This window comes from Heterocephalus glaber, unplaced genomic scaffold (genome assembly GCF_053883595.1).
Source record: "Heterocephalus glaber isolate CG9 unplaced genomic scaffold, H.glaber_assembly_v1.0 deba00001531, whole genome shotgun sequence".
NCBI lineage: Eukaryota > Metazoa > Chordata > Mammalia > Rodentia > Bathyergidae > Heterocephalus > Heterocephalus glaber.
This window is the reverse complement of record NW_028258329.1, coordinates 871,210-897,405: the sequence shown is the minus strand read 5'-3', so window position 1 is coordinate 897,405 and position 26,196 is coordinate 871,210. Positions and strand designations below refer to the sequence as shown.

Sequence of the window (26,196 nt, the reverse complement as noted above, 5' to 3'; positions counted from 1 at the left end):
AAAAGTGAAGAGGTCAAAGTAATGCTGTTCTACTGAGTGAATAAGGAAAATGCACTTTTTGCTCACAGCATATTAGAACTCAGAAACATCAAGAATTTTAAAAATAAAAAATAAAGAATTTAAAAAACTTTCCAGGCCAGGCACAGTGGTACACACCTGGAACCCCAGCCGTCTGAGAGGCTGAGGCAGAAGGGTCGAGAGTTTGGGCCCAGCCCGAATAAAAAGGGGCCAGGGATTAGGCCCTGAGTTCAATCTCCTGTCCCACAAAGAGAAAAAAAAGAAAGAAAAAATAAGGGAAAAGGTACGAATAAAAATGTTAAAAGCTTATTTATTTTTAAATTTAATTATGATATAAACATATATTTCTTTTTCTTAAGCTTCTCAAATAAAATTGTAGCATTAGGGCCTTTTTTAGTTCTAAAATGATGTATTATAAAATGCAATTAGCATCTAGAATAGTGAAATCTCTAGATTTTCATAATCTTCTTAGATTATAAAAGATTCAAGAGCTACTGCTGATGAGACTTATATAATGCATTTTCCCAATAGTTCTCCATTATCTGATCTTTTGTATTTTTCATTTTAATGAGCTCGGGGGGAAAAACAGTTTGTAAGCTATCTAGAATTCATGGGATTCCTTTCTTTAACACAGCACATTTTACAATTCGTGGTAATCAAATATTTAAAGTAAAATAATAACCTTTTAAACATCAACTGGCAACAATTTCATTGTGGAAATTCAAACCAGAAATGCAGGGGAATGTGTCCAGGACAACTGCAGGCGGAAGACTGCATTGTTCCAAACTCTACATCTCCAAACCTTGGACCAGGTCCCAGCAGTAATAACAGAGTGGGGATCCAATTTCCTTCTGTTAAAAAAAGAGCTCTCTAGACAGAAGGTCGTGAGATTAGAGATCTTCCACTAATCACCTCCTGCTCTTCCGCCTCCTGATGTGGAGGATGTCTGGCTCCTAATTTTCATGACTGTCCAATATTTTCACTGCACCTTGGGTGAAAATCAATGATATATCCAAATCCTTACCACATATTTTGGGTGCCTTGTGCTGCTGAGTCAGCATTTGAGCCAATGAATTGGGCCAGAGTACAAATCTTACCCCTACTTCTCCAGGCTTCATATTGCCAAGTTTATTCCTTTTCTCGCCCATTTCAGATTTTTTATTTTTCAGGAATAAAAGCTATGCTCTTGCACCACAGTAAACTATAGGGCCCACCCGCATCCCTGATTTTCATAGAGGCCACAGAGTATGACCTTCAAGGAGTGCCTGGCAAGGAGGAGGAGGGATATAATAAATGCCAGCAATTAGCTAAGGTGCTACCCAGCTCCTTACTTTGTTCTACTTGCATATTTTAAAGGCATGCTTTGAAATATTTTTTTAAAACTCACAAACTTAGTGTTACTTAACTAGCAAGAGGCTCTTTTCCAGAACCCACTCTCTCCACCACACCTTTCTGGGTTGGTCTGAATGATAGTGATGCAAGGGACAGGGGCCCAGGGGCTACTTCCTGCCAATCTCCACAATTTCACAATCACTCTACCCTCACCTGCTCTCTGTGATGAGGGAATTTTATTTATATATTTTAATTGACAAATAAAAATTGTCAATAAATCACCACTTAGGATCTATGGGGGGTTGGTTCCAGGACCCTTCCCCCATAGCACAATCTTCAGATGTTCAGCTTCCTGGTGTAAAGGGTTAGTGCTTGTGTACAACCTATGCACATCCTCCAATGCACACTTCTAGATGACTTACAATCTAGATGACTTACAATCTAGATGACTTACAATGCCTATATAGTGTCAATGCAATGTAAATATAGTAGTTGTTAAATTACATTGTTTTTATCATTTTAAATTCTTATATTACTCTTTTAAAACTTTTAAAAAAGTATTTCCAATCCACGGTTGTTTGAATCTACTGATGCCAAGCTTGTGGATAAGACAAGCAACCCCACTGATGGTGCAAAGCATGATATTTTGATGTATGTACAGAATGTGGAGTGCCTACGCCAAGCTAATTGACATATCCGGCACCTCACATTCCTTGATTTTGTAGTGAGGACAAGGGAAACCTCTCCTGGCAGTTTTTAAGTGGACAACACATTATCATTAACTGCAGTCACCACGAGGCACAATGGGCCTGCAGGACACACTGCTGTGCGGCTGAAACTCTGCACTCAGGACCAGCCTCTGCCGGGTGCACTGCTTTCTGGGCAGTGGTTTCCTGGGCAATCAGGTCTTTTTCTGCTTCTGCCCATCTCTTCAATCAACATAGCATCACTCATAATACTCCGTGTTTAAAGTGTCTGTTGTTGTTCTTTTCGCTGCATTTTCTCTGGAGGAAACCGAAGTCTTTCCCCTGTGCGGTGAGTGCTCTGATGCCCAGTGAGAACCTCAGTGCTTCCTTCTCCACTCTCAGCTAACTTTGGAGTTGCTCCAGGCAAAAGAGGTTGATGCCCTCTTCCATAGCCAAAGGGTGCCTTTCCCCAGACTGCACAGCTGGCTTTTATTTCAGGCTCTAGCCATTAATGCCCACCACACTGTTTTACTATCCATCAAGCATAGCACATCAAGCAGGGACTGTGGAGCTGGTACCTGTCCTGGAAGTAGGAGAAAGAATGGAGTGGCAATGGTGTGGGAAAGAACTTAGAACACAGGGGAATCACAGACAAAAGACAGGTCATACATCATTGCACTAGAGGGCTCCAAACTAGGGCAATGGAAAGAAAAGGTGAGATTTCAATGTATGACCAAAATTCCTGGGCAAGCCTGGATGAATAACTTAGATAGAGAAAAGGGATGAAAATTGTCTTTGGGAGTGAATGACACAGGAAGGCGCAGGTGGACAACCCAGCCAACAGTGAAGATACAAGCAAAAACTAAAAAAGGTGGGTAGCAGTCCCATGAAGTATCCAGAAATGTATGGTCAAAGAAAGTGGCTGTGAAAAAGAACTCAACAGTTCACAGTGCAGTGTAGCCCTGTGAAGGGCTCCATGCCTCTCTTAATTACAAATACTTTCTATTTCCAACATGGAAACCAAAGAAATGGATCTAATGCAGCAGAAGAAGACATGCTGAAAATAAGAGGTGAAGTGGGCAGAGCAAAAGCCAAGGTACAGAGCAGAGACAGAGATGAATTCAGATAGCAAGAGAAGGAGAACTAAACTTTAGGACAGAGCAGAATAGTATGAGTGGGATGATGAGAAAAAGACAAACCTAGAAAAAGGTTCTGAGAGCAGAAAGCACCTTTAGCCAACAGAATGACCTTGATGTAAAATAAAAAGGGAGTGGGGATGAGGGGTTGCTATTTCTGGACATGATGGAAGGGTTTTCCTCCAGGTAGTGAGGAAAAATGGTTACCCATTCATCTCAAAATCATTGTGGAAAAATCCAGCTTCATCCAAATTCCCCTTCCAATTAAATGTTAATAGCCACTTAGCATTTTTTCTCTGCATCAGTAGACCAAATTTTGGATCATATTAAAGGATGTCTGACTTTTTATTTTCTCATTAACTACATGGAAAATTGTCCCTTAAAATGTTACTCATGTAGGCAAAAGAAGCATTGGTTCATTAAACAATAACTCCCATCAGTCAGAAGTCTCACTCAACTCCTGGTCTGACAAGATCAAGGCAATGAGACCACCCTGACCCATCCCCCTCAGAGGTAACTTAGCAGTGATGGGTTCCAGAGAGTTATTCAGTTTCTCTGCATCTTCACCACCTGTCCCTACCTACCCCCAACACTCAAAAGCCCAAGGCTCAGCTAAATTACTGAGATTAAATATAGGACTAAGATGAGATTACAGTGTCTTGGTGGAATCTGACCCTCCAGATAAAAATGGCCAATTGGACCTCAGAACTCCTAACAATGTTTTTTTCCAACTTCTTAGGCCTGATGTCTGAGGAAATACTTCTTTTCTTGCATAAAATTTATTTGGGGAATCGGCATTAATTCTAGTTCATTCAAAGAAATGACTTCAGCTTGTATACTCTGTTGCTTACACCTATCTGAATACCAAATATAAAATTAAGATAAAGCCAATTTTAATACAAAGTCAAATTGTGTTTTCTTGTTGTTAATGAGATTGTGTTAGACAAGGTAAAATTAAAAATACTTTGTGAAGCTGGGTGTGGTGACACATACCTATGAGCCTAGCACTCTAGGAGGCTGAGACAGGAGGATGACAAATTGGAGCCCAAGATTTAGTGAGACCTGGTCTCAAAATTTAAAAAACAGAGGGCCTGGAGATAAAGATCAGACCAATAACTTTGGGTTCAATCCCCAGTATCTTAAAAAGAAAAGAAAGAATAGTCTGGAGTTTAATTCATTTTAGCTTTAAATCCTAATATTTTGTAGGCTATAGTTCTCTATTTGTGAAAAGAAACTCATTCTAGGTGTATAGAGCATTTTAGGCAATCCAATAGAAACCCACATTTAGAGAGATGTTTTTTTGAAAGCTTTTTAGTTACATGTATCAAAACTTTAAAAATTCATACTATTTAATTTAATAATTCTGCATAATGAAAAATTCTCAAGGAAATGAACCATACTAGTACAATGATTTATAAACAAGGAATATTCATTCAAACATTACTTAGTCTATCAAATGAGAGCAAAGAGCTTAAATATCCAACAACAGGAAAATACTGTGTGAAATGTATTATTCAGCCATGCAAAATAATACCATGCACAGGTAGGGGTTTCCAGGCTGCCGTTCCACTGCTCCCAGCCCAGACGAGGTAAGTCGCATGGGTGCCAACAGCATCCCCCCCCCGCCCCCGTTGAAATGAGAAGAAACAGAAACAAGCCTCAAAACCAGACTTTGAGATCACCTACAGCAACCCCAAAAGGAAAGGAGATGGAACACTCTGATACTCAACCACCTGGACTCCCTGAACTGGCAACAAAAGAGGATCTGGAAAAAATGAAATCAGAAATAATTTCTCACATAACAGCAGAGATTGTGCCCATAGTGAGGATGATTAATAAATCTACAGAGGACACAGATTAAAAAAAAAATAGAGGACCTGAGGAACATGATGGAATCCCAACATAGGAAACAAATGGAATCCATAAAACAAATACAAACAGATTTCCAGGAGATTAAAAACTCCATTGAAAGTCTACAAAGCAGAATGAGCCAATGTAAGGACAGAATTTCAGATATAGAAGATAAGATTGCAATTAGTGACCAGGAAAAGAAAAATTGCTGCAAAATTATAAGGGAACATGAGAAATCAATCCAGCAGCTGCTAGACAATGCAAAGAAGAATAACATAAGACTGACTGGAGTCAAGGAAGAAACAGGAGAGAGTGCAGATGACATAAAAAACTGTTCACAGAAGTAATGGCAGAAAACTTCCCAAGCAGGGGAAAAGAACTTGACATACAGTTAAGAGAGGCATATAGGAATCCAATTAGCCTTGATCAAAAAAAAAATCTACACATAGGCATATAATTGTTAAGATTCCAGAAACCCAACTGAAGAACAAAGTTCTACAAGCAGTTAGAGGAAAGAAACAAATCACATACAAAGGAAAGCCCATCAGAATCACAGCAGACATCTCAACAGAAACCCTCAAGGCAAGCCATCGAGGCTAGAAGAGCTTGGAGTGATGTATTCCAAGCCCAAAAGGAAAACAGCCTTCAACCCAGATTGATGTACCCTGCAAAGCTATCTTTCAAAATTGATGGAGAAATAAGATACTTTCATGACAAAGAGTACCTTAGAAACTTCATGAATACCAAAACAGTACTCCAAAAAATATTAGATAATATCCTAGGAATAGACAATGAGGACCACAACCCCAGGGAAGCACAGCAGAATGAATCCACTGGGCACAACAAGAAATTAAATGTAAAAGGGGAGAATCCAACAAAAAGAAAAAGTCATGACAATGTGAAGTCAATTCATATCAGTTATAACCATGAATTTTAATGGTCTCAATTCACCAATCAAAAGAAATAGATTGGCAGAATGGGTCAAGAAGCAACATCCAACAATATACTGCATACAAGAAACACACTTAATTCAAAAAGAAACTCAGACTGAAAGTTAAAAGGTAGAAAACAATACTCCATGCAATAGGAACCAAAAAAAGAAAACAGGAGTAGCTATTCTCTTTGCAGCTCAAGTGGATTTCAAACCCAGACTGATTAAGAGAGACAAAGAAGGACACTACACCCTTGTAAAGGGAACAATCCAAGGGGAAAAGGTGACAATCATAAATATCTATGCACTAAACACTAGCGCACCGAACTACATAAAACAAATACTAACGGACATGAAAAATCATATAAGCACTAATACAATAGTAGTGGGGGACCTCAATACCCCATTGTCATAAACAGATCAACTAGACAAAAAACAAGCAACGAAATACTAGAACTCAATCAAGCTCTTGAACAAACGAACTTAACAGATGTTTACAGAGTATTCCACCCCACAAAATCAGGATACACATTCTTTTCAGCTGCACATGGGTCTTTCTCCAAAATAGACCACATACTCACTTATAGAACATATTTAGGAAAGTGCAAAGGAATTGAAGCTATCTCCTGCATATTATCAGACCATAGTGAGATGAAATTGGAGATCCACAGCAAAAGAAACTGCAAAAATTACATAAACACATGAAAATTGAACAACACAATTCTGAATAACCAATGGGTCACAGAGGAAATTAAAGAAGAAATCAGACAGTTCCTTCAATTAAATGACAATGACAATAAAAGATATCAGAATCTATGGGACACAATGAAAGCAGTCTTACAAGGGAAATTCTTGGAAGTGAATACTCATATTAGGAAAACAGAGCGAGCCCAATTAAACAACCTGATAGTAAACCCCAAGCTTCTAGAAAAAGAAGAGCAGGACAAACCCAAAGCTCATACAAGGGAGGAAATTCTAAAGATCAGAGGAGAAATCAATGCAATGGAGACTAAGAGAATGATACCAAAAATCAATGAAGCCAAGAGTTGGTTCTTTGAAAGAATAAACAAAATTGACAAACCCTTAGCCAACCTTATCTGAAAAAGGGAAAAAAAGGCCAAATCCATGCAGTTAGGAATGAAAAGGGTGAAATTACAACAGACCCAGCAGAAATCCAGAGCATCATCAATACCTACTTTGAGAACCTATACGCCAATAAGATGGAAAACACAACAAATGGACAGATTCCTAGATATGTATGAATTAACAAAGTTTAACAAAGATGACCTAAAAATTCTAAACAACCCAATATCAACCAATGAAATTGAAAACGTAATTAAAAACTTAACAACTAAGAAAAGCCCAGGTCCTGAAGGCTTCACTGCTGAATTCCACAAGACATTTACAGAGGAACTACTGCCACTACTGTTTAAACTCTTCAATGAAATTGAAAGGGAAGCAATACTCCCAAATTCATTCCTGGAAGCAAGCATCACCTTGATCCTCAAGGCAGAGAAAGACCCAACTGAAAAAGAGAACTATGGGCCAATCTCACCAATGAATATAGATGCAAAAATCCTTAATAAGGTACTGGCAAACAGAATGCAGAAGATCATCAAGAAGATCATACACCCTGAACAAGTGAGATTCATCCCAGGGATGCAGGGATAGTTCAACATATGCAAATCAATCAATGTAATACACTATATCAATAGAGCCAGGGACAAAAACCATATGACCATCTTAATAGATGCAGAAAAAGCATTTGACAAAATCCAACACCCATTTATGATAAAAACCCTACAAAAATTGGAATAGATGGGCTCTACCTCAATCTGATAAAAGCCATCTATGAAAAACCAAGAGCCAATATTATACTAAATGGTCAAAAACTGAAATCCTTCACACAAAAATCAGGAACAAGACAAGGATGCCCACTATCATCACTCCTGTTCAATATAGTTTTGGAAACATTAGCCACAGCAATTAGACAAGAGAAAGAAATAAAAGGAATAAAAATAGGAAATGAAGAAGTCAAAGTGTCATTATTTGCAGATGACACACTACTCTATTAGAAGACCCCAAGAACTCCACCAAAAGTCTTCTAGACTTAATTATCAAATTCACTAAAGTAGCTGGATACAAGTTCAACACACAAAAGTCAATAGCTTTCCTTTGCATGAACAATAGACTCACTGAGACAGAAATAGGTCAAATAATTCCTTTCAAAATAGCATCCAAAAAACTGAAATACCTAGGAATTAACCTAACAAAAGAAATCAAAAACCTCTTCTCTGAAAACTATAGCAGTTTGAAAAGAGAGATTGAAGACGATATCAGAAAATGGAAAGACATTCATTGCTCCTGGTTAGGAAGGATCAACATAGTGAAAATGGCCATACTTCCAAAACTGCTACAAAGATTCAATGCAATCCCAACTGAAATCCAGCAGCATACTTCACGGACCTTGAGAAAACAATCCAAAAACTCATTTGGAACAAGAAGAGACCCAGAATAGCAAAAGCAATTCTAGGTAACAGAGACATGGCAGCGGGTATCACAATCCCCAACCTGCAACTATACTACAAAGCTACTGTGATAAAAACAGCATGGTACTGGCAAAGAAACAGACTTGAGGACCAGTGGAACAGATTAGAAGATGCAGAAACAACGCCAGACACACTCAGCCATCTCATCGTCGACAAAGGAGCCAAACACCCTCACTGGAGGAAAGATAGCCTCTTTAATAAATGGTGCTGGAAAAATTGGGCTTCAACTTGCCAAAGATTAAAACTAGACCTATATCTCTCACCATGCACTAGACTAAAATCAAAATGGATTAAAGATCTAAATATTAAAATAGAAACTCTGAACCAGTTGGAACAGAGGTTAGGTAGAACCCTTGAAGACATTGGTGTAGGAAAAGATTTTATGAACAAAACCTCAGTTGCCCATGAACTAGCACAAACAATCAACAAGTGGGATCTCTTATTACTAAAAAGCTTCTGCACAGCAAGAGAAACCACCAAGAGTGTGAAAAGACAACCCACAATGTGGGAAAAAATCTTCACCTGCTGTTCCTCAGACAAAGGTCTACTATCTCGAATCTATAAAGAACTTTAAAAAAATCAGACCTCCCAAATTTAAAGACCCAATCTGAAAATCAGCATCTGAAATGAACAGATATTTCTCAAAGAAATAGAAAGAGCAAATAAACATATGAAAAAATGTTCAACATCACTGGTCATTCAATAGATGTAAAGGGAAAAAGTGCTGAGATTCCACCTCACTCAAGAAAGTATGGCTGCTATAATGAAATCAACCAATAACAAATGCTCCAGGCTGTGGGGAAAAAGGAACACTGCTCCACTGTGGGTGGGAGTGTAGACTGGCACAACCACTGTGGTATGGAGATACCTCAAAGGACTAGGACTGGAAGTCCCATTTGACCCAGCTGTTCCCCTGCTGGGGATCTTCCCCAAAGAATTAAAAGAATCATACCACAGTGATATATGTGTTCCCATGTTCAAAGCAGCACAATTTGTAATAGCTAAAACTTGGAAGCAGCCCAAATGCCCATCAACTGGTGGTTGGATAAAGAAAATGTGATTTCTTTTATAAATGGAATACTACTCAGGCATAAAAAATGAGAACCTAGAGACATTTATAGCTAAATGGATGCACATTGAGATGATACTGTTAAGTGAAATAAACAGGACACACATGTGTAAATACCAAATAGTTTCTCTAGTGTGAGAAACTGGAAGTGTCAATAAGGACTAAAAGGTAAAACAGGCAATGTGAAACAGGAAGAAAAGGGGCAAAGGGGAAGGGGAAGTGGGAGGGGTAGGGAAAAGGAAAGAAGGGAATGGAATTAATATGAGAAAATGGAAAAATGGAAACAAAGTCTTTGTAAATAGGGAGAGATGGAGGGGTTAAAGGGAGGGCAGGGAAATGGGGAAAAATAAAAACCAATTTTCCAATGATGAATGTATTGTATACTTAAAATGTACCAATAAAATAAAAATTTTTTTAAAAAGATAATACTATGCAGCTCCTAAAATATCTGTATATATATATATATATATATATATATATATATATATATACATATATATATATATATACACACACACACACACACACATTTTCTTTTGGTACTGGGGATCAAACTCGGGTCCTTGCGCTTGCACAGCAGGCAGCAAAACCACTGAGCTAAATCCCTGGCCCTGTAAAATATATTTAATAGCCTGGGAAATCTATAATATAAAGCTACATTAAAAAATATGAATGAGGGCCAGGGATTTAGTTCAGTGGTTTCGCTGCCTGCTGTGCAGGCACAAGGACCCGAGTTCCATCCCCAGTACCAAAAAAATCCCTAAAAGAATGTATGAATGACATATATAGTGCATAAATAATAGTGCTCACATATTACACCTGCATGAAAAAGTAAAAGAAATATAACCAAAAGAAATATAGTGTATTTTTCTATATATTCAAAAATTTTCTTTGTGGGAACATTTTTTAAAATTTTGGAACATAATAAACACAATTTTATAGAAGTCATAAAGCAAAGTTCATTAAGAGTTCGTCACCTCCACCTTGCCAACTCCAGCCATGTGGACCTTCTCTTCATAGCTCCCTCCGTAGGGTGAAGGAGTTTCCACAGCTGACCCAGTGCCACAGACTCTGGAATCTGGAGTGTCCGTGTAAGAGCCTGCAGGGTGCTAATCACTCAGCTCAGAGCCCAGTAGGAGTGCACCCTGCCCTCCTTACTCAGCCATTCTCCTTTTTGCTCACCTCCCTCCCGCTGTACCTGAAGCAAATGCTTCCCAAGCAGCCTGCACTTTCTGCAGCTCTGAGGACCTGGGGCTAATAGGTGGCGGCCCTCTAAGCATCCTGTTTCTCCGAAGTGGCTCCAGCAGACCTGACAGGCTCCCTCTCAGGTAGCCAAAAGCCCTCAACAGTCCCGCTTCTTTCAAGGATACAAATAGGAAGGAACAGAACCACACAGAACTTCATGTTTTGCACAGCACAAACTGCCTAGTCGGCCTTCCAAGACCACAGGGCCTGTGTCTGTGGACCCAAGCAAACCTGGATGGAAAATACTAAGCAAGAAAACATTCCTCTTGTCATTATTTTATAAACAATACAGTATAGCAAGCATTTACAGACTATCTGCATTATTTTGGATGTGACAAATAATCTAGGCAAGACAAGAATGTGAAGGACGTGTGTAAGTTGTAGGCAAACACTACACTGCTTCTATGGGACTTGACCAACCACTGACTTTGGTACTGGAGGGGTCCTGGAGTGAACGCCCCATTACACTGAGGAGCAACTGTATATCTATCCTCTCATTAAAACATGGCAAGACATCCCAGTATTCCAAATATTAAGGATACGACATTTTGTTTGTGATAATGATTTTACCTCCCCCTCATTTTTCCCCAATGATAGTTCCCTCTAAATTCTTTCCATGCCTTAAGTCTGCTCTGGTCTGAATGTTGGTGACCCTCTCCCACGAATTCATACACAGTCTGGGAGGTGGGGTCTCAAGATCATGGTGTTGGGATGGGGTCCTGGGAGGTGACCAGGTCATGTTAGGGCCCCTCATGGGTGGAATCAGTCTCCTTCTAACAGGCCCTGGCCCTGAGCGAAGACACACAGAAGGCTCCATCTATGCGCCAGATGGAATCTGGCGCCAGACATGGATCTGCTAGCATTTTGATCCCAGACTCCCCTGCCTCTAGATCTGTGAGAAATAAATTTCTGTTGTTTCAAAGCCACATGGTTTATGGTATTTTGCTATAGCAGCCCAAATGGACAAAGACAGAGTCCTCATTTTTCTCCGAAGTTGCTTTTCAGAACAATATCAGTAATGACTGAATGTTTATCTGTCCACTCCCTGTGCCCACTGTCTGGCAGCTTTTCCCCTTTCTTCATCCCTACCCTCATTACAACCACGGCCTGTGTCTGCCCCGAGCCAGTAAGGGTTCTCACACTTTCCTTGACAGACCTGACTCACTCCTGGGCCAGGCATTCTCATCATGAGTTTCTTTAGTAACTTTCTGTGGCATAAGGATCTGCCACAGATGTTGCAAGTCTGAAGAGATAAAAGCTGAGTGCAGACTTCTGTGCTTAAATGGGGCAGCGTGGACATCCCAGGCTACCACCAACTGGACTCCCTATGCGGTGCATTCCGTTGGTCATAAAAGCAGCCCCACTACTCCAGGGAAGGCAGACCATTGAGAGCGAGCGGAGCGTCCAAACTGCATCCAAAACCCACTTACTTACCGCAAGGCGCCAGCACTACAGTTAAACCTGAATACCATGCTTTTAGTTTAGAAAAAACAACGCACGCATTAACGTCTTTTGTCTTAAAAGGAAAACAGCACGGGTGCCACGGGTTCACCACCACTGCACTCATCAGTCTCCAAAGTCTACGTGTTTAGAACGGAAGAGAGCAGCTGCCCGAGAACACACTTGTCAACACAGAGCAATGCAGCTAAGAAGCCACATCAGGAAGGGGCTACAGGAGGCAATTTCTAAGTGATATTAGTTATTCTGAAAATCAGAAAAAGTGCACTTCGTTGTCTCCTTCCAGCCAGTTCAGTGTTAATCAAGGTGCGCCAATGAACCTGGATAGATTTTAAAAATCTAAGCATATTGGCTATTTTGGACAAAGCTAGTTAGAAAAAGTATAAATTACTGACATTTCACTCTGAAGCATAAAAAAGTGTCTTTCATACACATTCTCACACCCTTACACATCCCTTTTGCAGCTTCCCAGCAGGCTCTACTCTCAGAATAATAAAATTCTGTCCTGTTTCATTGTATATTTCAGTTTTATATGATGATTGTTGTTGATTTCACAATTTCCATTATAATGAAGAAAATCTCCATAGACCTGCAATCTAGAAACATTCACAGTCATCAGATGAAAGACGCGGAACATACTTCCTAACAGGGGAGACTGCTTTCTGCTCCCCCGGCTGGTTAGGTGGTGGTTTCTATTAATACTGCAGCACGCGCAGGTTCCAAGTTTTCTGTCTGCACATAACTGCATAATCGAGTTCAGACTTGGGCAAAGGTGGCATATGAAGAAACTGGATGTGTCAATTAATAGACACTTACTTCTCTTAGTCTCTGTTTAACAAATTTCATCTGCTTTCTTCTGAAGGATGTGGAAGAAGAAAAGAAAAATGTCTTTCATTGTTTTAGAAACTGAGAGGATAAAAAGAGAACAAAATGCTGAGGCCAAGTGCCCCTTGAGGTATCCAATGTGGAGAGAGAAACTAGCCAGCGAAACCATCCTCGCTTGTCTCCTAGCGGGAGGTAAATGTTATGCAGGGCAGCAGGTGAGAAGCAGGCAGGGCATCTGCTCCTCTAATTGACCTTCTTTTATCTCAGGGAGCCAGCATAGGCCTGTGATCTCCCCCACCCACTGACTCTCACAGTTGGCCTACCCTGGATGTGCCACCTTGGCCACCTTAGAGAAAGAGGTCTGCTTCTTTTATGTCTGAACTTTGCATGAAGCAGCCATGCCCCTTGTGCTTCTGACAGAGACAGAAACTTTGATTAATATAAGTGTGGGGCTACCATGGCAGACAAATTATTTCAAGTATTAAATTAGGAAATTAGTTATTTACTCTCTTTAGGCTGCTAAATATTCCTCTAACCAGCTATTAAACTCCATTGTTAGCAGGATTTTACCTACAGTGGAAAAGAAAATTATTATTATTATTGTTATTTATTATTATTTTGAGGGATCACTGACTGCTTCTAAGTTTGGGTCACACTATACATTTTGATCAATAGCGTCCTATATAGGTAGTTTCCTGATTATGTAAGAATTTGCATATCTATATTTTTCTTCCTAGAATAAAATTAAATAATTTCACTTTTTTATTTACATATTGTTAGTACAGGCAAACCAAAATCTTCACCCCAAACTTTGATTTTATATATATGTAAAATTCTTTTTTACTGAGACCAAGAATCACATAAAAAAGGTAGAATGTGTTAAAACTGTATTTTTTATAGAAATGCTACAGTATGCAAACTCTACCTCTAGGGTCTAAGTTTATAATTATCCTCTTTAAATGCAGATTTATTGTCCCAAATTGGCTGAATACAACAGAATAGATGATGACTATGCTTGCATCCTCTTCCATTTGGATTGGATTATGGAGTCAATGTTAAAATTGTGAAATTTTATCAAAGTACTGAAATGGCACAGAAGATTCAAAACTGGGCCATGCATGAAGTTGTGCAGAAGTTTTAAAGCTCTGAGTATGTACAACTTGGTACCCACTGACATTAACTCGGACACCTCCAGGGTAGGTGGACCTTAGGTGGTTAGAGAAAGGTTATACTCTGGATACCAAGGAAGCACTGCCATACTGCTGTTAGGGTTTGTGTTCAGACGTCCCCCAAAGCCTCAGGTGGATGAGGTGGGGCTTTCCTCTTCAGAGGCAGTTGAATCTGGAATGTGTGATGCTGGGGTTCAGGGCCTGTGAATACTAAACCACTACCCGTGAGTGACTGGTTTAGCACCACCCTAATCAGGTAGCCTGACTAAAAGGGGCAGAAAGACTCCATGAAGGTCTCTTGTTGCCTTTGCTGCCTTGTGTGCACCATGCTGTTTCTCCTCTGTGATGCCTGTTTGGCATCCCTGTCTTGGAGCCAGCTGATTATGGACTGAAACCTCTAAGAACTGCAAGCCAAATAAACCCCTTCCCTTTTAACTTTGGGTGTCAGGTATTTTGTCTCAGCAAGGAGAGATAGCTAACACAATTCCATTGCAGGTTTCGCTCGTAAATTAGTAATTCTAAGTTCACATGAAAAAACTAGCACTGCTGTTTGAGACCTGAATGTCTGTGAGCATGGATGAATATTTTAAATCCTTGCTGTTTATGCACAAAATATCTGTGATTCATAGTATACAGCACAGTAGGCTGAGAAAATACTGGCTTCTGGTACCATGTTGGCCGTGATTGAAGTATACATTTGTAAAGTGCCAGATCAGAGTGGCTCAGTGCCACTGCCCAACACTTGGATAATTAATTAAACCACAGGCAGTGTCAAATGACAAAAGCTAGCAGTCTGTGTAAGGCCAAGTGAAGGTCTCGTTATGTTTCAAACTGCTGGCTGACTCTAAGAAACACAGAAATCCAAACCAGTGGGCAACTTAGAGAACATCCACTTCAGAATTCTCACTCAAAGACATGGTCCAATGGAAAGCCATGGAGGTTGAATGACTTGCCAAGTTCACACAAGCCTTTCCCTGGGATCTAGGGCTCTGAGAACCAGTGTCTTCCATTGCAGTGGGCAATACTGCAAGTTACACCCCTCTGGTCTCTAAGGGCAAAAATACCCTGTAGTATGGAGGAAATTACCTAGGTAATTAAAATTTCAAATGATGTATGATGATAAAGTGAAATATCATAAAATTAGGTTAAACTTTATAGTAATACCATCTAATGCGAACCAAGGCATGCTATAGGAGAAAAGGACAGACCAGAGATGGCTTAGACAAAAGAGCACTAAACTTTCCTTTGCTTCCTTACCCAACACCAGTGGTAGTGCCTGGATCAAACTAGAAACTTCATATATGCAAGGCCAGAGTTCTACCACTGAGCCAAATCTCCAGGTGCTAAACCTCCTTTTCCAAACAAGTTTTCTGTGCTTCTAAATGCCAAAAACAACCAAAAATAAAAGGCATTACAATATATTATGATTTTTAAATCTGTTTACCTTTCTAGAGCTACTTGCTGTACCTGCCCATCACTCACACAGGTGCTCAGTGGGGCCTCCGAGTGGTCCTCACACAGCACTGCCCTGAGGCAGCGCTGTACTCTCTGGAACTGTACCAAAACTCACCCGTCCTCTGAGCTCTGTCACTGTGCATGGTCTGCACGGAATCACACATGAACACTCGTCATGGAATTACACAGAATTACTCATAAGAGGAATTTTGAGATGACTTTCTCCAGAAGATGTTAAATATTTTTCCCACTAGGAGGCTTCATCCAAACAAAATCATAAAGCATACATAAATTCTATATATGATATCATATGCTACCTCAGTACATTTTGTGCTGCTGTTACAGAATGCCTGGGACTCAGTGAGGTGCATAGAACAAAGAGTTCTTCCTGTAGTTCTGGAAGCTTGACAGTCCAAGGAGGAGGGATCTGTATCTGGTTGTGTTGTTTCACTGGGAGGAAAGGGGACCATAGAGGAAAGGAGGCAACGTGAGAAAAATGCCTGCTCAGCCCCAAGATGCAACCTCCAGGCTTCCAATGCTGCTCCCCAGAAACACTGGCCAAGCCCAACAGCCTCAAGCAGCCAAGAGGATAAAAATACCTGACACGTGGATCCCGCCCTTCTGATAGTGGTCTTCAGGCTTTTCCCGTGCACCTACAGCCTTGGAAGGGCAAAACATTTGCAGACTCTACAGGTGATAGCAGACCCTGAGCTCTGAAGACCAATGGTGAGAAATGATGCTCAGAGCTCTGTGGCTTCTTCTGAGAACTCCAGTACCTCTCAAGGTTCTCTATCCATAGTTTTGGAACCACAGGTCTAGACAATAGAGATGGCACTGTTTGCATAATTCACTGTTTGCATAATTTTTTCTGTGACAAATTCACAGGGATCCTCATGTTCAAAGATATGTTTAATTTTAAAGGCTAAACAGACACCCAAATAAGGCAATCACTGCAATAAAACAAATCAAAAGCACATCTTTACCACAAAGATCACACTCAGCATATTCTCCATGCCAGACAGTTTGGTGAACATTCTGGTCTACTTTTAATCTGATATAGGGACCTTTCTCTCAGGTGGATATTTAGTCAGTATGACTGGCAAAAATCAATAATATTACAAGAAATTACCCATTGAGTCTTATACAAGTTTTAGTTTGGATAATTCACATGCACACACACACACACACACACACACACACACTATAATTATGGGTGACCCAGAAAATTCATTTGTTCCAGTCAACTGTAAAGTAATATTAAAAAAATTAAATTTTAAAAGAACAAATGTAATACTGCCATTACATCAAACACAATCAGAGCTATATATCTTTAAACCAGCTGATTTTGTTATCTTTCAAGTCAATACAAAATAAAATGAATATTTTTATGTCACGAGTCACAGCATATGAATTTTGCTAAAATTTTAGATAAAAGAAATTCTTTTATTGTAGAACTGGCGCAAATATGATGATGTAATCAGTAGAACACATTCTCTTTCAAATTAAATAAAGAAGTACAAATTAGTGTTTTACAAAGTGTGACGTTCTGATGTCTTAATTTTGTTATTCTTTTGAGTAAGAATGCTAGGATCATACATGTTAAATTTTCAATTGCTTTAAACACTTCTGTGTGATGCTTAGTTAGGTGGAAAAATGTAAAGGAATGCCATAGCTAATGCTTACAAATGGTTTGTGTTTCTTGATGTGGTCTCCTGGCTACCAAGGAATAAGGAAAATGCACATCCCCAGCCACAAAAATCAGAAGCTAACTCTGTCTTGGATCAATGATACACAGCCAATCATCAGAGATCAGACCTATCTTAAACCTGTTCTTCCAAATTTTGCAGCTACATAATTTTAACAGCCAGCATAAATGGTCCAGAAGTACAGTTCCCTGGAAAATCGGCAAACAACTGACAATTACCACAGTTTTACTGCTGAGTGGTCAATAGGAAGGGAAAGACAGACCCTAATGAATCCAGAGAGCAATCAAAACTCCCCTGTAAGAGAGGTCTTTGGCAAATGAGAGGGGGACCCAGAGATGGAGGAAGGGTGAGGGAGGAGAGGAAAAGGGGATGTAAACACATGTGTAATGCACATGTACCAGCTCCCCACAGGAATGCTATCATTATATGCTGCAAACTTATACTAATAAAATAAAATGAAATTTTCCTATACTGCAGTATGGAAAGGCTCAATCCACATCTACTTTACAAGTTAATAGGAAAGTTTAAGCACGAAAGGATACCAGGAGTTGGTGATTAGAATATTCACAACAACCCTTACATAGGCTGAATTTTCTAAGGGCTGCAATCTTTTACTCTTCTTTCTGTTTTGAAATCAGCATCAAAGCTCCCTAGTGAAAGAAATAACAGCTACAGAATATTTTACAGCTGATCATATTATAGTGGCTACAATTATACAAATTCTGACTGAACTAAGTAAGTTTCCTAAAGTAAAAAGCTATATGCACCATTTTTAGCCAGTAAGATTCGTCTCAGTCATGAGTCCAAATTCTGAGTTATAAAAATATCCCGTTGTAAATTTATGTACGTATTTACATACTTATGCATTCATTTATTTATCTGTGTTTCCTTTGTCAACAAGTACCTGTCAGTCCCTCTAAATGTCAGTCAGTTACAAGGACTGCTCATAGTACAGCCTCACCTTATGGAGCATCTGGTCTACCTGGGACAGAAACGGAGGAAAAGACTGAGCAAACAGACACACCCACATGATACCTCAAACCGCGGTTAGGGTTGTAAGAGAAGAATGAAGTTTCCTGGAAAAGTAGACATGGAAGACCTAATTTAGAGAGAGTGATGCTCACAGCAAAAGATAGAACCCGTGAACACCTAACACAGCAGCTTTGTCACACACTAGTGAGACAAGGTGGGAAGCTCTGAACAGATCAAGTCCCAGCCTTGTCACGAGTGAGTGACAGCACCAGTGCTATTCCTGACTCTTGTTCTCTCATCTGAGAAACAGACACAGTTAGCGCCTATATTACTTACCTCACCAGCTTACCTCATCCAGCTGGAGGTTGAAATACAAAGTAATACCTGATGCATGTTAAAAACGACAAGATGGTATAAAACTCTTTGCTATCAACTCCCTACATTTCACCTGAATGTGCATTATATAACAATTTAAAATATTTGAAATGTTGGTAGGTTTCATTTGTTTCTTCCAAATGTTTGGTACTTTTCAAAACTCAATGAGCAGTGTGCATAACAAGATACCAACCCACAGGACAACAAGGCTTGTGATACCTACAGCAGAACAGCTATCAGAGACACAAGACTACAGAAAATCCAAATAATGAATCCATATAGCTTTACTTGTGAAAATCATGAAGTCTGCAGTCCTAGATCTGAAGCTTTCATTCCAAGACAGACAACCAGGAATATTCCACGCTTACCTTTAAAATCTCTGTCTCTGCACCCATGTAAAGAAAACTACTTCCTGTATTAACATTTGTTCTATTCTTCATTTAAATAAGCACCAAATTTACAAGGTCCCTTTGTTTAACAACTGGCCCAAGAAGGAACAGCTATTTTTGTAACTTCTTTTATTTACTGTCATGTGAGGAAATATAAGCAGTGTATTTTGCCTTTGGAAAAAACAAAGGTTGGAGTTGAAGAAAGAAGCTGATATCAATGTATTAGCAGAAACTGAATTTCCTACTGGACATAATTATTCTTTAACTATATGGAAATAAGCAGATTTGCACCATCAATTCAAACTAACTACTTACTGAGTATATACAATGCACCACAAGATCCTTGAGCCTGAATACACTTCAAGAAAGAAGCCATTCACAACAGGACAACGAGAGTAAGATCCCTTTTTTAAGATATGTAAGAACATAAGCTTTACAACCTCCCTACAGGGGAAGGCAGAAAGCATTTGCTCTGGGCTCTCTATACCATTTGTTCTAATATTAAACACAAACCCCTCTTCATCAAGAGTGTATTATGTAAGGTGTTGTTGGGATCCATCTCTGAACTTCATTAGATGCTTTCTTATCAGTGCCCTGGCACTAATGTCTGATCATAACTTATGCATGAAACATACTGCCAATGAGAAGGAACATCCTTAATAAACAGCCTCACCTCCCCAGTGCAGCAGCCAGGAACCCTACACTGATGCACTCTATCCGGGGTTTTTACCCCAGTGCCTCCTGTGTAAGCAGTTCTCCAACCCCAACTGGGTCAGCAAAACGTTCTTCCCTTCTGCTGAGTCATCCCCCCAGCTTGCTTAGTAATAAAAACATGATAGCATTTCCTACCTTTATACAGCTAATCACAGTTATATGCAGACTCTGAGTATAGCCTATGCCTCTCTGGAACTAATGGGTGAAGGATGGCTCTCTAACCCGGCGCGCTGTGGAATAAGGCTTTGCCGTTAATCTGTGCACACACCAGGGGCAACTGGGAGCCTGCAGCTGAACTACTGAGGGTTAGATGACTCGCAGAAGGGTGGGTATGGCCGTGGACTATGGAACAGAACCCCCAGGCTCCAGCTGTAGGCTCTGTTTGAGGGCAAGGAAGTAGTCTCCTGGGGTTCTGCCTTTTTCGCCTGAGCACCTAGCAGGGTACAGGGCAGGCCGGGTGATCCTTGACAATGCACTAATGCACTCTGCATGAGGCAAGAGAGGTTGTTTAGTATTAAGTTTGTTTTTTAAAAAAATGCCTAAAAGCTGCATTCTCCAGCTTCTGATCCTAGCTTACCCTACCTGGAATCACTGCGCTCTCCCTGTCTTCGGTAAAGAAAGACGAGAGAAGGCACAAATGTGTGTGTGTGCATAGTTTCATACATGAGTAAGACTGTATCCACTCAGCAATGACGCACCTCCAAGCTGCTTCTTGAAGGGTGCTACAACTGGTTTTACCCAACATACTTATTTCACACCTGTATATAAAAAATGGAATCTATGAGAAGAAAATGCAACAAATGAGAAATGAACACAGCAGAACCAGCATAATGGATGAATAGTACTTGTAGTAACTAAGGCTAAGTATTGCACATTATCTGAAAACAATGCTGATAGAACAAAACAGTTAATAATTTATGATTTATATACAGGAAATCAGGAAAAAATAACCCCATAGGTACACGTCCATTAGTATTGAGTTAATTTTAACGGAGTAATTAAATATAAAGTAATGACAAAGTACAAGTTAAATCACAGGAATATTACTAGAGTTTAAATCTAGTTTTATGTCCTTAATACTTTATAGTTAATGAAGTAAAAATAAGTATGTGTAGTTTCTTCTCTGAATTAACAAATCAAATAACAGCTCACTCATAATTATAAGTTTAAAGACCTCATATTAAATACTGTTTGGATTTTTGTTTTATTTTTAAATACTTCCTTAAGCTTCCCGTATGTTCATTAATTTTTATCCCTTTACTTATTTCCCCATCTGTCAATCCAACATGTTTATTATGTATTGAGACCATGGCTAAGTATCAACATCACAATGCAACATAATAATTTTCAGTAAACAACATTCTTGTACATATACAATCTTACTTAAAATAATCTGTGAACCAAATCTCCATAATTTCATAATTCTGCATAGGTTTAAAGTATTAGCTTAAATTTTAAAACAGGAGCTGAGAGAAACAGGAAGTTATGTGAAATGAAATAGTTTTTGATTGCTGTCAGGTAAATAAAAAGACGCACATGAAAAGAATAATTGGAAGATTTAGGAAAAATTGAAATGTACAAGAGCTACACTTGATGAAGCAAACCATGACAAAATCAATATTATACAGAATATCACAATATTCAAATCCATTCTTAAATAGTTTCTACAGAACATTAAAATGAGGTATACATGCATATGCATAATTCATCTATTTTCTATTTCATGTCAGAAGCATTCTTTAGAGGTATCTTCCACATGCACTACCAATAGATAAACACTGTACCTTGTAGTTGTTTAAAGAAAAAAAGAAAAAAAAAAGAAAAAAGAAAAAAGCAGCAGTTTTACTACTGTGCTGTATCTATTCTTGTCCTCTACAGTCATCCCCTCCCCCCCAAAAATCTCAAGAAGCATTTGTGTATTTCTCCCATCTTCAGATACAAGTTTTTCAACATCCCCCTTTCAAAACTGTGTGAATTTATTTTTATTTAATTTCATTAAATACGTACTTAGTCTCAAAAATGTGTCTATGGGTACCTCAGATGTAACTCAGTGGTAGCAGTCTTGCCTTGCAGGCAAAAGACCCTTCATTCAATGCTCAGCTCAACCAAAACAGAAGTGTGTGTGTGTGTGTGTGTGTGTGTGTGTGTGTGTGTGTGTAAACTAGAAGAAAATTCCATGGCATGACCTTCTGTGACCAATTTCTGTTTCTTAAATTTAGCCACCCATTTCTTACCATCCTTACTTCTGTGTCTGTATTTACATTTTGGTTGAAAATTTCATCTTAAAGCATGTCTCAAATCTTGCCAATCACCTGCTTTAAAACATTTGTCATTTACTACAGGCTCTTTGTTTTCCAAAAGTGAGCACTTGAGATCCTTGGTATCATGGAGGAGAGCCTATGTGTGCACGGGTTTGTCCTACTTTCCTAATTTCATCTCTTACATCTCGCTTCACAGTCTGACCCTGCCCATCCAGCCAGCCAGCCAGCCATAGATCCATATGTTTACCATTTTCTTTCCTAACCCGTAGAAACCCTTTCTGCATATGCCAGTCAGAATCCTCCCTCACCCAACTTACGTATACTTTCTGACTTTCTACACCAAAACAACACCCCCTCACTCTGGCTTCTCTTGTGCCACTCTGCTCTGCTCCTCTAAGGGGACTCCCCTGTTCTGCTTTTTGTTATGACCACTGGACACATCTCTCCTAGTAGTTACAACACCCTTCAGCCAGATCATGTCTTATTTAGCAACCATTCTTTTATTTGTAACTTACAACACTTAGTTTTATGGAATGTTAACCTGACTACAGATGCTCATATATGAAACTTATCATTTTCATACAACATGACTGAGTGGCGAGTCTAACTTTACGCTCACATTTTCTGTTCTTTTCCTAAAAAAAATGACCCTGAAAGTGATACTTAATGATTGCTATATTTGAGCTTCAAATATTGTAACTCTCATTGTATACAAATATATTAAGGGAAGTCCAAGTTTTCCAGTGCATGATCTGTTGACTGATGTGTTTCTGGGAGAAAGAAGACATTTTAAATGGCTGTCAGCCACATCTGCCCAAGAGCCTTCAATCTCGAATGCATCAATCCCCAATGTTTGTTTATAATAAATTTATATTTAGAGCCAGAAAAAAATACTGCCTTGAGAGCTTAAAAAATGCATACAAGGATACCATGGCTATGTTATGTGTGGTTGTCACTATAGGATATATGCTTAAAGGCTGTTCAATACCATGACTTAAACCTTTAATTTTTTTTATTATTGAGTCTAGAAAAAAATTGAGACATCTGAATTCATAGTCCATGAACTACAGCAAGTATCGAAAAAGCTTTTATATGTACCAACAGTTTATATAATGCCAAAGTTACTGGATACAAGGCTAAAAGTAAACAAAATGTACCACAGTCTACAATAACACATCTGCCTTATTCTCTTGGTTGTATTAATATTACAATGATTCTTAAAGAACAGTTCAATATATTTTCACTTCCGCTTGACATCCAATGTAATGATTTTTGACATGATAATCCACTAAATATTCACTTAGCTTCTGTATTAAATTGTCTTCTCCAGAGAGTTTAAAGTTCCCAACTGAGAAAAATCACAGATTACGGACAACGAACGTTGAAGATATTAACATGTTCCTTTAAGGCCATAAAACATGCCTTTTGGGCAGAATTATTTTTATAAAATTACAAATAAGTGAAACATACATAATTTTACCTTTTAATGTAAGGTAAAGTCACATTATTCCTGTTTCTTGCTAATACTTTTACTATTACACTACTTTGATATACAAAGGTCCAAAGTGATATGCTTTGAAAGTACATTTTTAAAAATTCACACATTGTAATTTTAAAAGTTTTAGGTGAAGAGTGAAAAAAGTTTGAAAATAGCTTGGTATGATCAAAGATTTCCTCCAATAAAATCCATATATATATTATTATATATGTCATATATTACATTAAAGTCTATAAAACCTAATCTTTAGTTTATGTATGTCCGTATTTGTATAACTTATTCCAATGTTTCTGAAAATATTGTCCATAAAATACTTGATTCAAAACAATTCGAAGTACCCATTTTAATGCGGAGACCTCAAGAATCCACTCCAACCCAGCTGGACCCGAATCCCTGTTCGTGAAGCGCCAGAGAGAAGGCACAGAACAAGTTTGCCCACGTGATTCTGATGCTCCCCACAGCTGAGAAACCAATTGGATGCAACTGAAAACCATACCTTATTATGGTGTCAATGCTGCATGTTCAGAAGAAGTTACCACATGATTCCTTCCAAAAAAATCCAAATGCTCATTTTTAGGATTTCCAAAGTGCCACTCAGTGGAAAACTCAAACCTGTTTCTGAATCTCCTGGTATTTCAGCTCAATGCACAAATGAGAAGGGTCATTTATCTCACCATTTCCTGATGCCCAGAAGCGTTCAGCGCAAGTGCCCTGACACCTTCTCCGCCCTGGGCTCCTGACCTCTGCTTTCCACAGCTCGGAACAACGAACCCATCCGCCCTCAGGCGAGCCCTGCCAGTCAGCGCTAGCCCGGACTCAGGACCTCGGACAGCGCCCGGCGGAGCCAGCGAGGCACGGGCCCGCGAACCTGCCCTTCCCGAGCCGGGGCCCCACGGACACGGCCCTGAGACGCCTCCAGAGGCAGGGGCCGCCTCCCTCCTCTCGCCCCTGCAGCTGCCAACGTCTCTTTCCAAATCGCCGCAAAAGAAGCCGCGAGGACTCTAACCTAGGCCGGGAGCCGCCCCACCTCCCGCCTCTCAGCGCCCGCGCCTGTTGCTAGGGAGGCGGGACGACTCGGGCCGGGGCCAGGCGACGCCCGCGGAGGAGCCGCGAGCACGCGGGCGCAGGGCCGGCCCAGGACCCCGGCGGGAAGCGCGGCCGGGAGGAGGCCGGGGCGCCCGGGCAGGCGGCACTCACCATGTTGACCTCGGAGACCATGTCGATGCTGGCGATGTCGATGTTCATCCCCACGCACACCGGCGGGCCTGCGGAAAGCGCATCGCGAGGTCAGCGCGCTCGGCCCGGCCCGCCCCGCCCCGCGCCGCAGCCCGGACGCGGCCGGCTCCCTCCTCCGCCCAGGCCCGGCGCCGTCGGGCGCGAAGCCCGCAGCGGCCGCGCGCAGCCCACAGCCCACTTACCTCCGAAGTCGGGTCTCAGGCGGATGTCGTAGCCTTTCAGCAGCTTGTCCACCGTCTCCTTCACAAAGGACATGTTCCCGGGATCGTTCACGCTGCGGGCGGTCACGGAGAGCGGTCAGGGTCAGGTGCAGCTCGCCTCGCCCCGCCCCGCGCCCCGCGCCCCGCGCCCGCCCGCGCCCTACCTCTGGGCGCAGCACACCACCGCCACCAACACCGGGGCCGAGAAGATGCCGAAAAGCCTCCCTCCCGCGAAGCCCCACATCCCTCCGCCGCGCCCCGGCACGGGCAGGGGGCGCCCCGCCGCCGTCGCGACCCGCAGCCGGGGCTGCTCCTACTGCTCCCGCCGCCACCGCCGCCGCCGCCGCCGCCGCGCTGGCCCGAGCGGGGGAGGGGCGGAGGAGGAGGAGCGCGGGGGGCAGGGGCGGGGGCGGGGGGCGGAGCCGGCGCGCGCGCACCCCGCCCTCCCCCGCGCGTCCGGCCGGCTCCCAGCCTCGGCCCTGCGCGGGACCTGGGCGCGGAGGCCGCTGCGGCGGGGCCGGCTCCACGGGGGCTACGCCGGCGCGGGAGGCCACTCGGGGCGGCAGCGGCGCGGGGGAGGCCGCCGAGCGCCGACCCCGGGCCCGAGCCTCCCCGCGCCACGACCCGCGCTCGCCCGGTCAGCGCGCTCAGCGTCCGGGCCCGGAGCCGGCAAGTCCCGCCTCACCTGCGGGGACTCGAGCCCCGGGTGCCCAGCGCCCAGCAGAGCCAGACCGGCAGCAGAAGGACGGGGAGCCCGGGGCACATGGCGCCCGCAGCCTCTCGGGCCGAGCCGGTGGGGTCCGCTCCGCCCCGCAGCCGCCGAGCGCGCACGCGGCGCCGTGGGGACCCCACCCACCGCACTCCGGGCTTCCCCGCGGACCCGTCCTCCGTCCCTGCGGCGGCCCGTCACTCTTTACAGAACGCGGCCGTGCAGGAACACGCGTTCCTGAACCCCTGGCCGTTCCTTCCTGCCCACATAAGCACATCCGCACCCCACGTTCATGATGAAGAGAGAGCGGAATCCGCACGTTCTTTTGTCAGTAAACCGAAATTCCAGCCAGACCCGGAGACCGCGACCGTCAGTCCGGGTCGGGGAAGGCCGCTTTCCCGGGACCTGGAGC

General features: G+C 41.6%; 1 protein-coding gene across 2 annotated transcripts in view; it reads right to left on the bottom strand.

Moving 5' to 3' along the window:
- Gabrb3 (gamma-aminobutyric acid type A receptor subunit beta3) overlaps positions 1 to 25,900 on the bottom strand; it is a 211,522-nt gene extending 185,622 nt beyond the window's left edge. The window contains exons 1-3 of one of the 2 annotated variants that reach the window (XM_021250161.2): positions 25,761 to 25,900; positions 25,058 to 25,149; positions 24,837 to 24,904 (exon numbers count right to left, since the gene is read on the bottom strand). In XM_021250161.2, the coding sequence (XP_021105820.1) occupies positions 24,837 to 24,904; positions 25,058 to 25,149; positions 25,761 to 25,840 (240 nt within the window). In that variant the 5' untranslated portion in view covers positions 25,841 to 25,900. Of the gene's footprint in view, positions 1 to 24,836; positions 24,905 to 25,057; positions 25,150 to 25,239; positions 25,424 to 25,760 lie in introns of those variants that run through there. The other variant, XM_004872180.4, reaches the window with a different exon arrangement.
- Between the last annotated feature and the right edge of the window lie 296 nt (positions 25,901 to 26,196).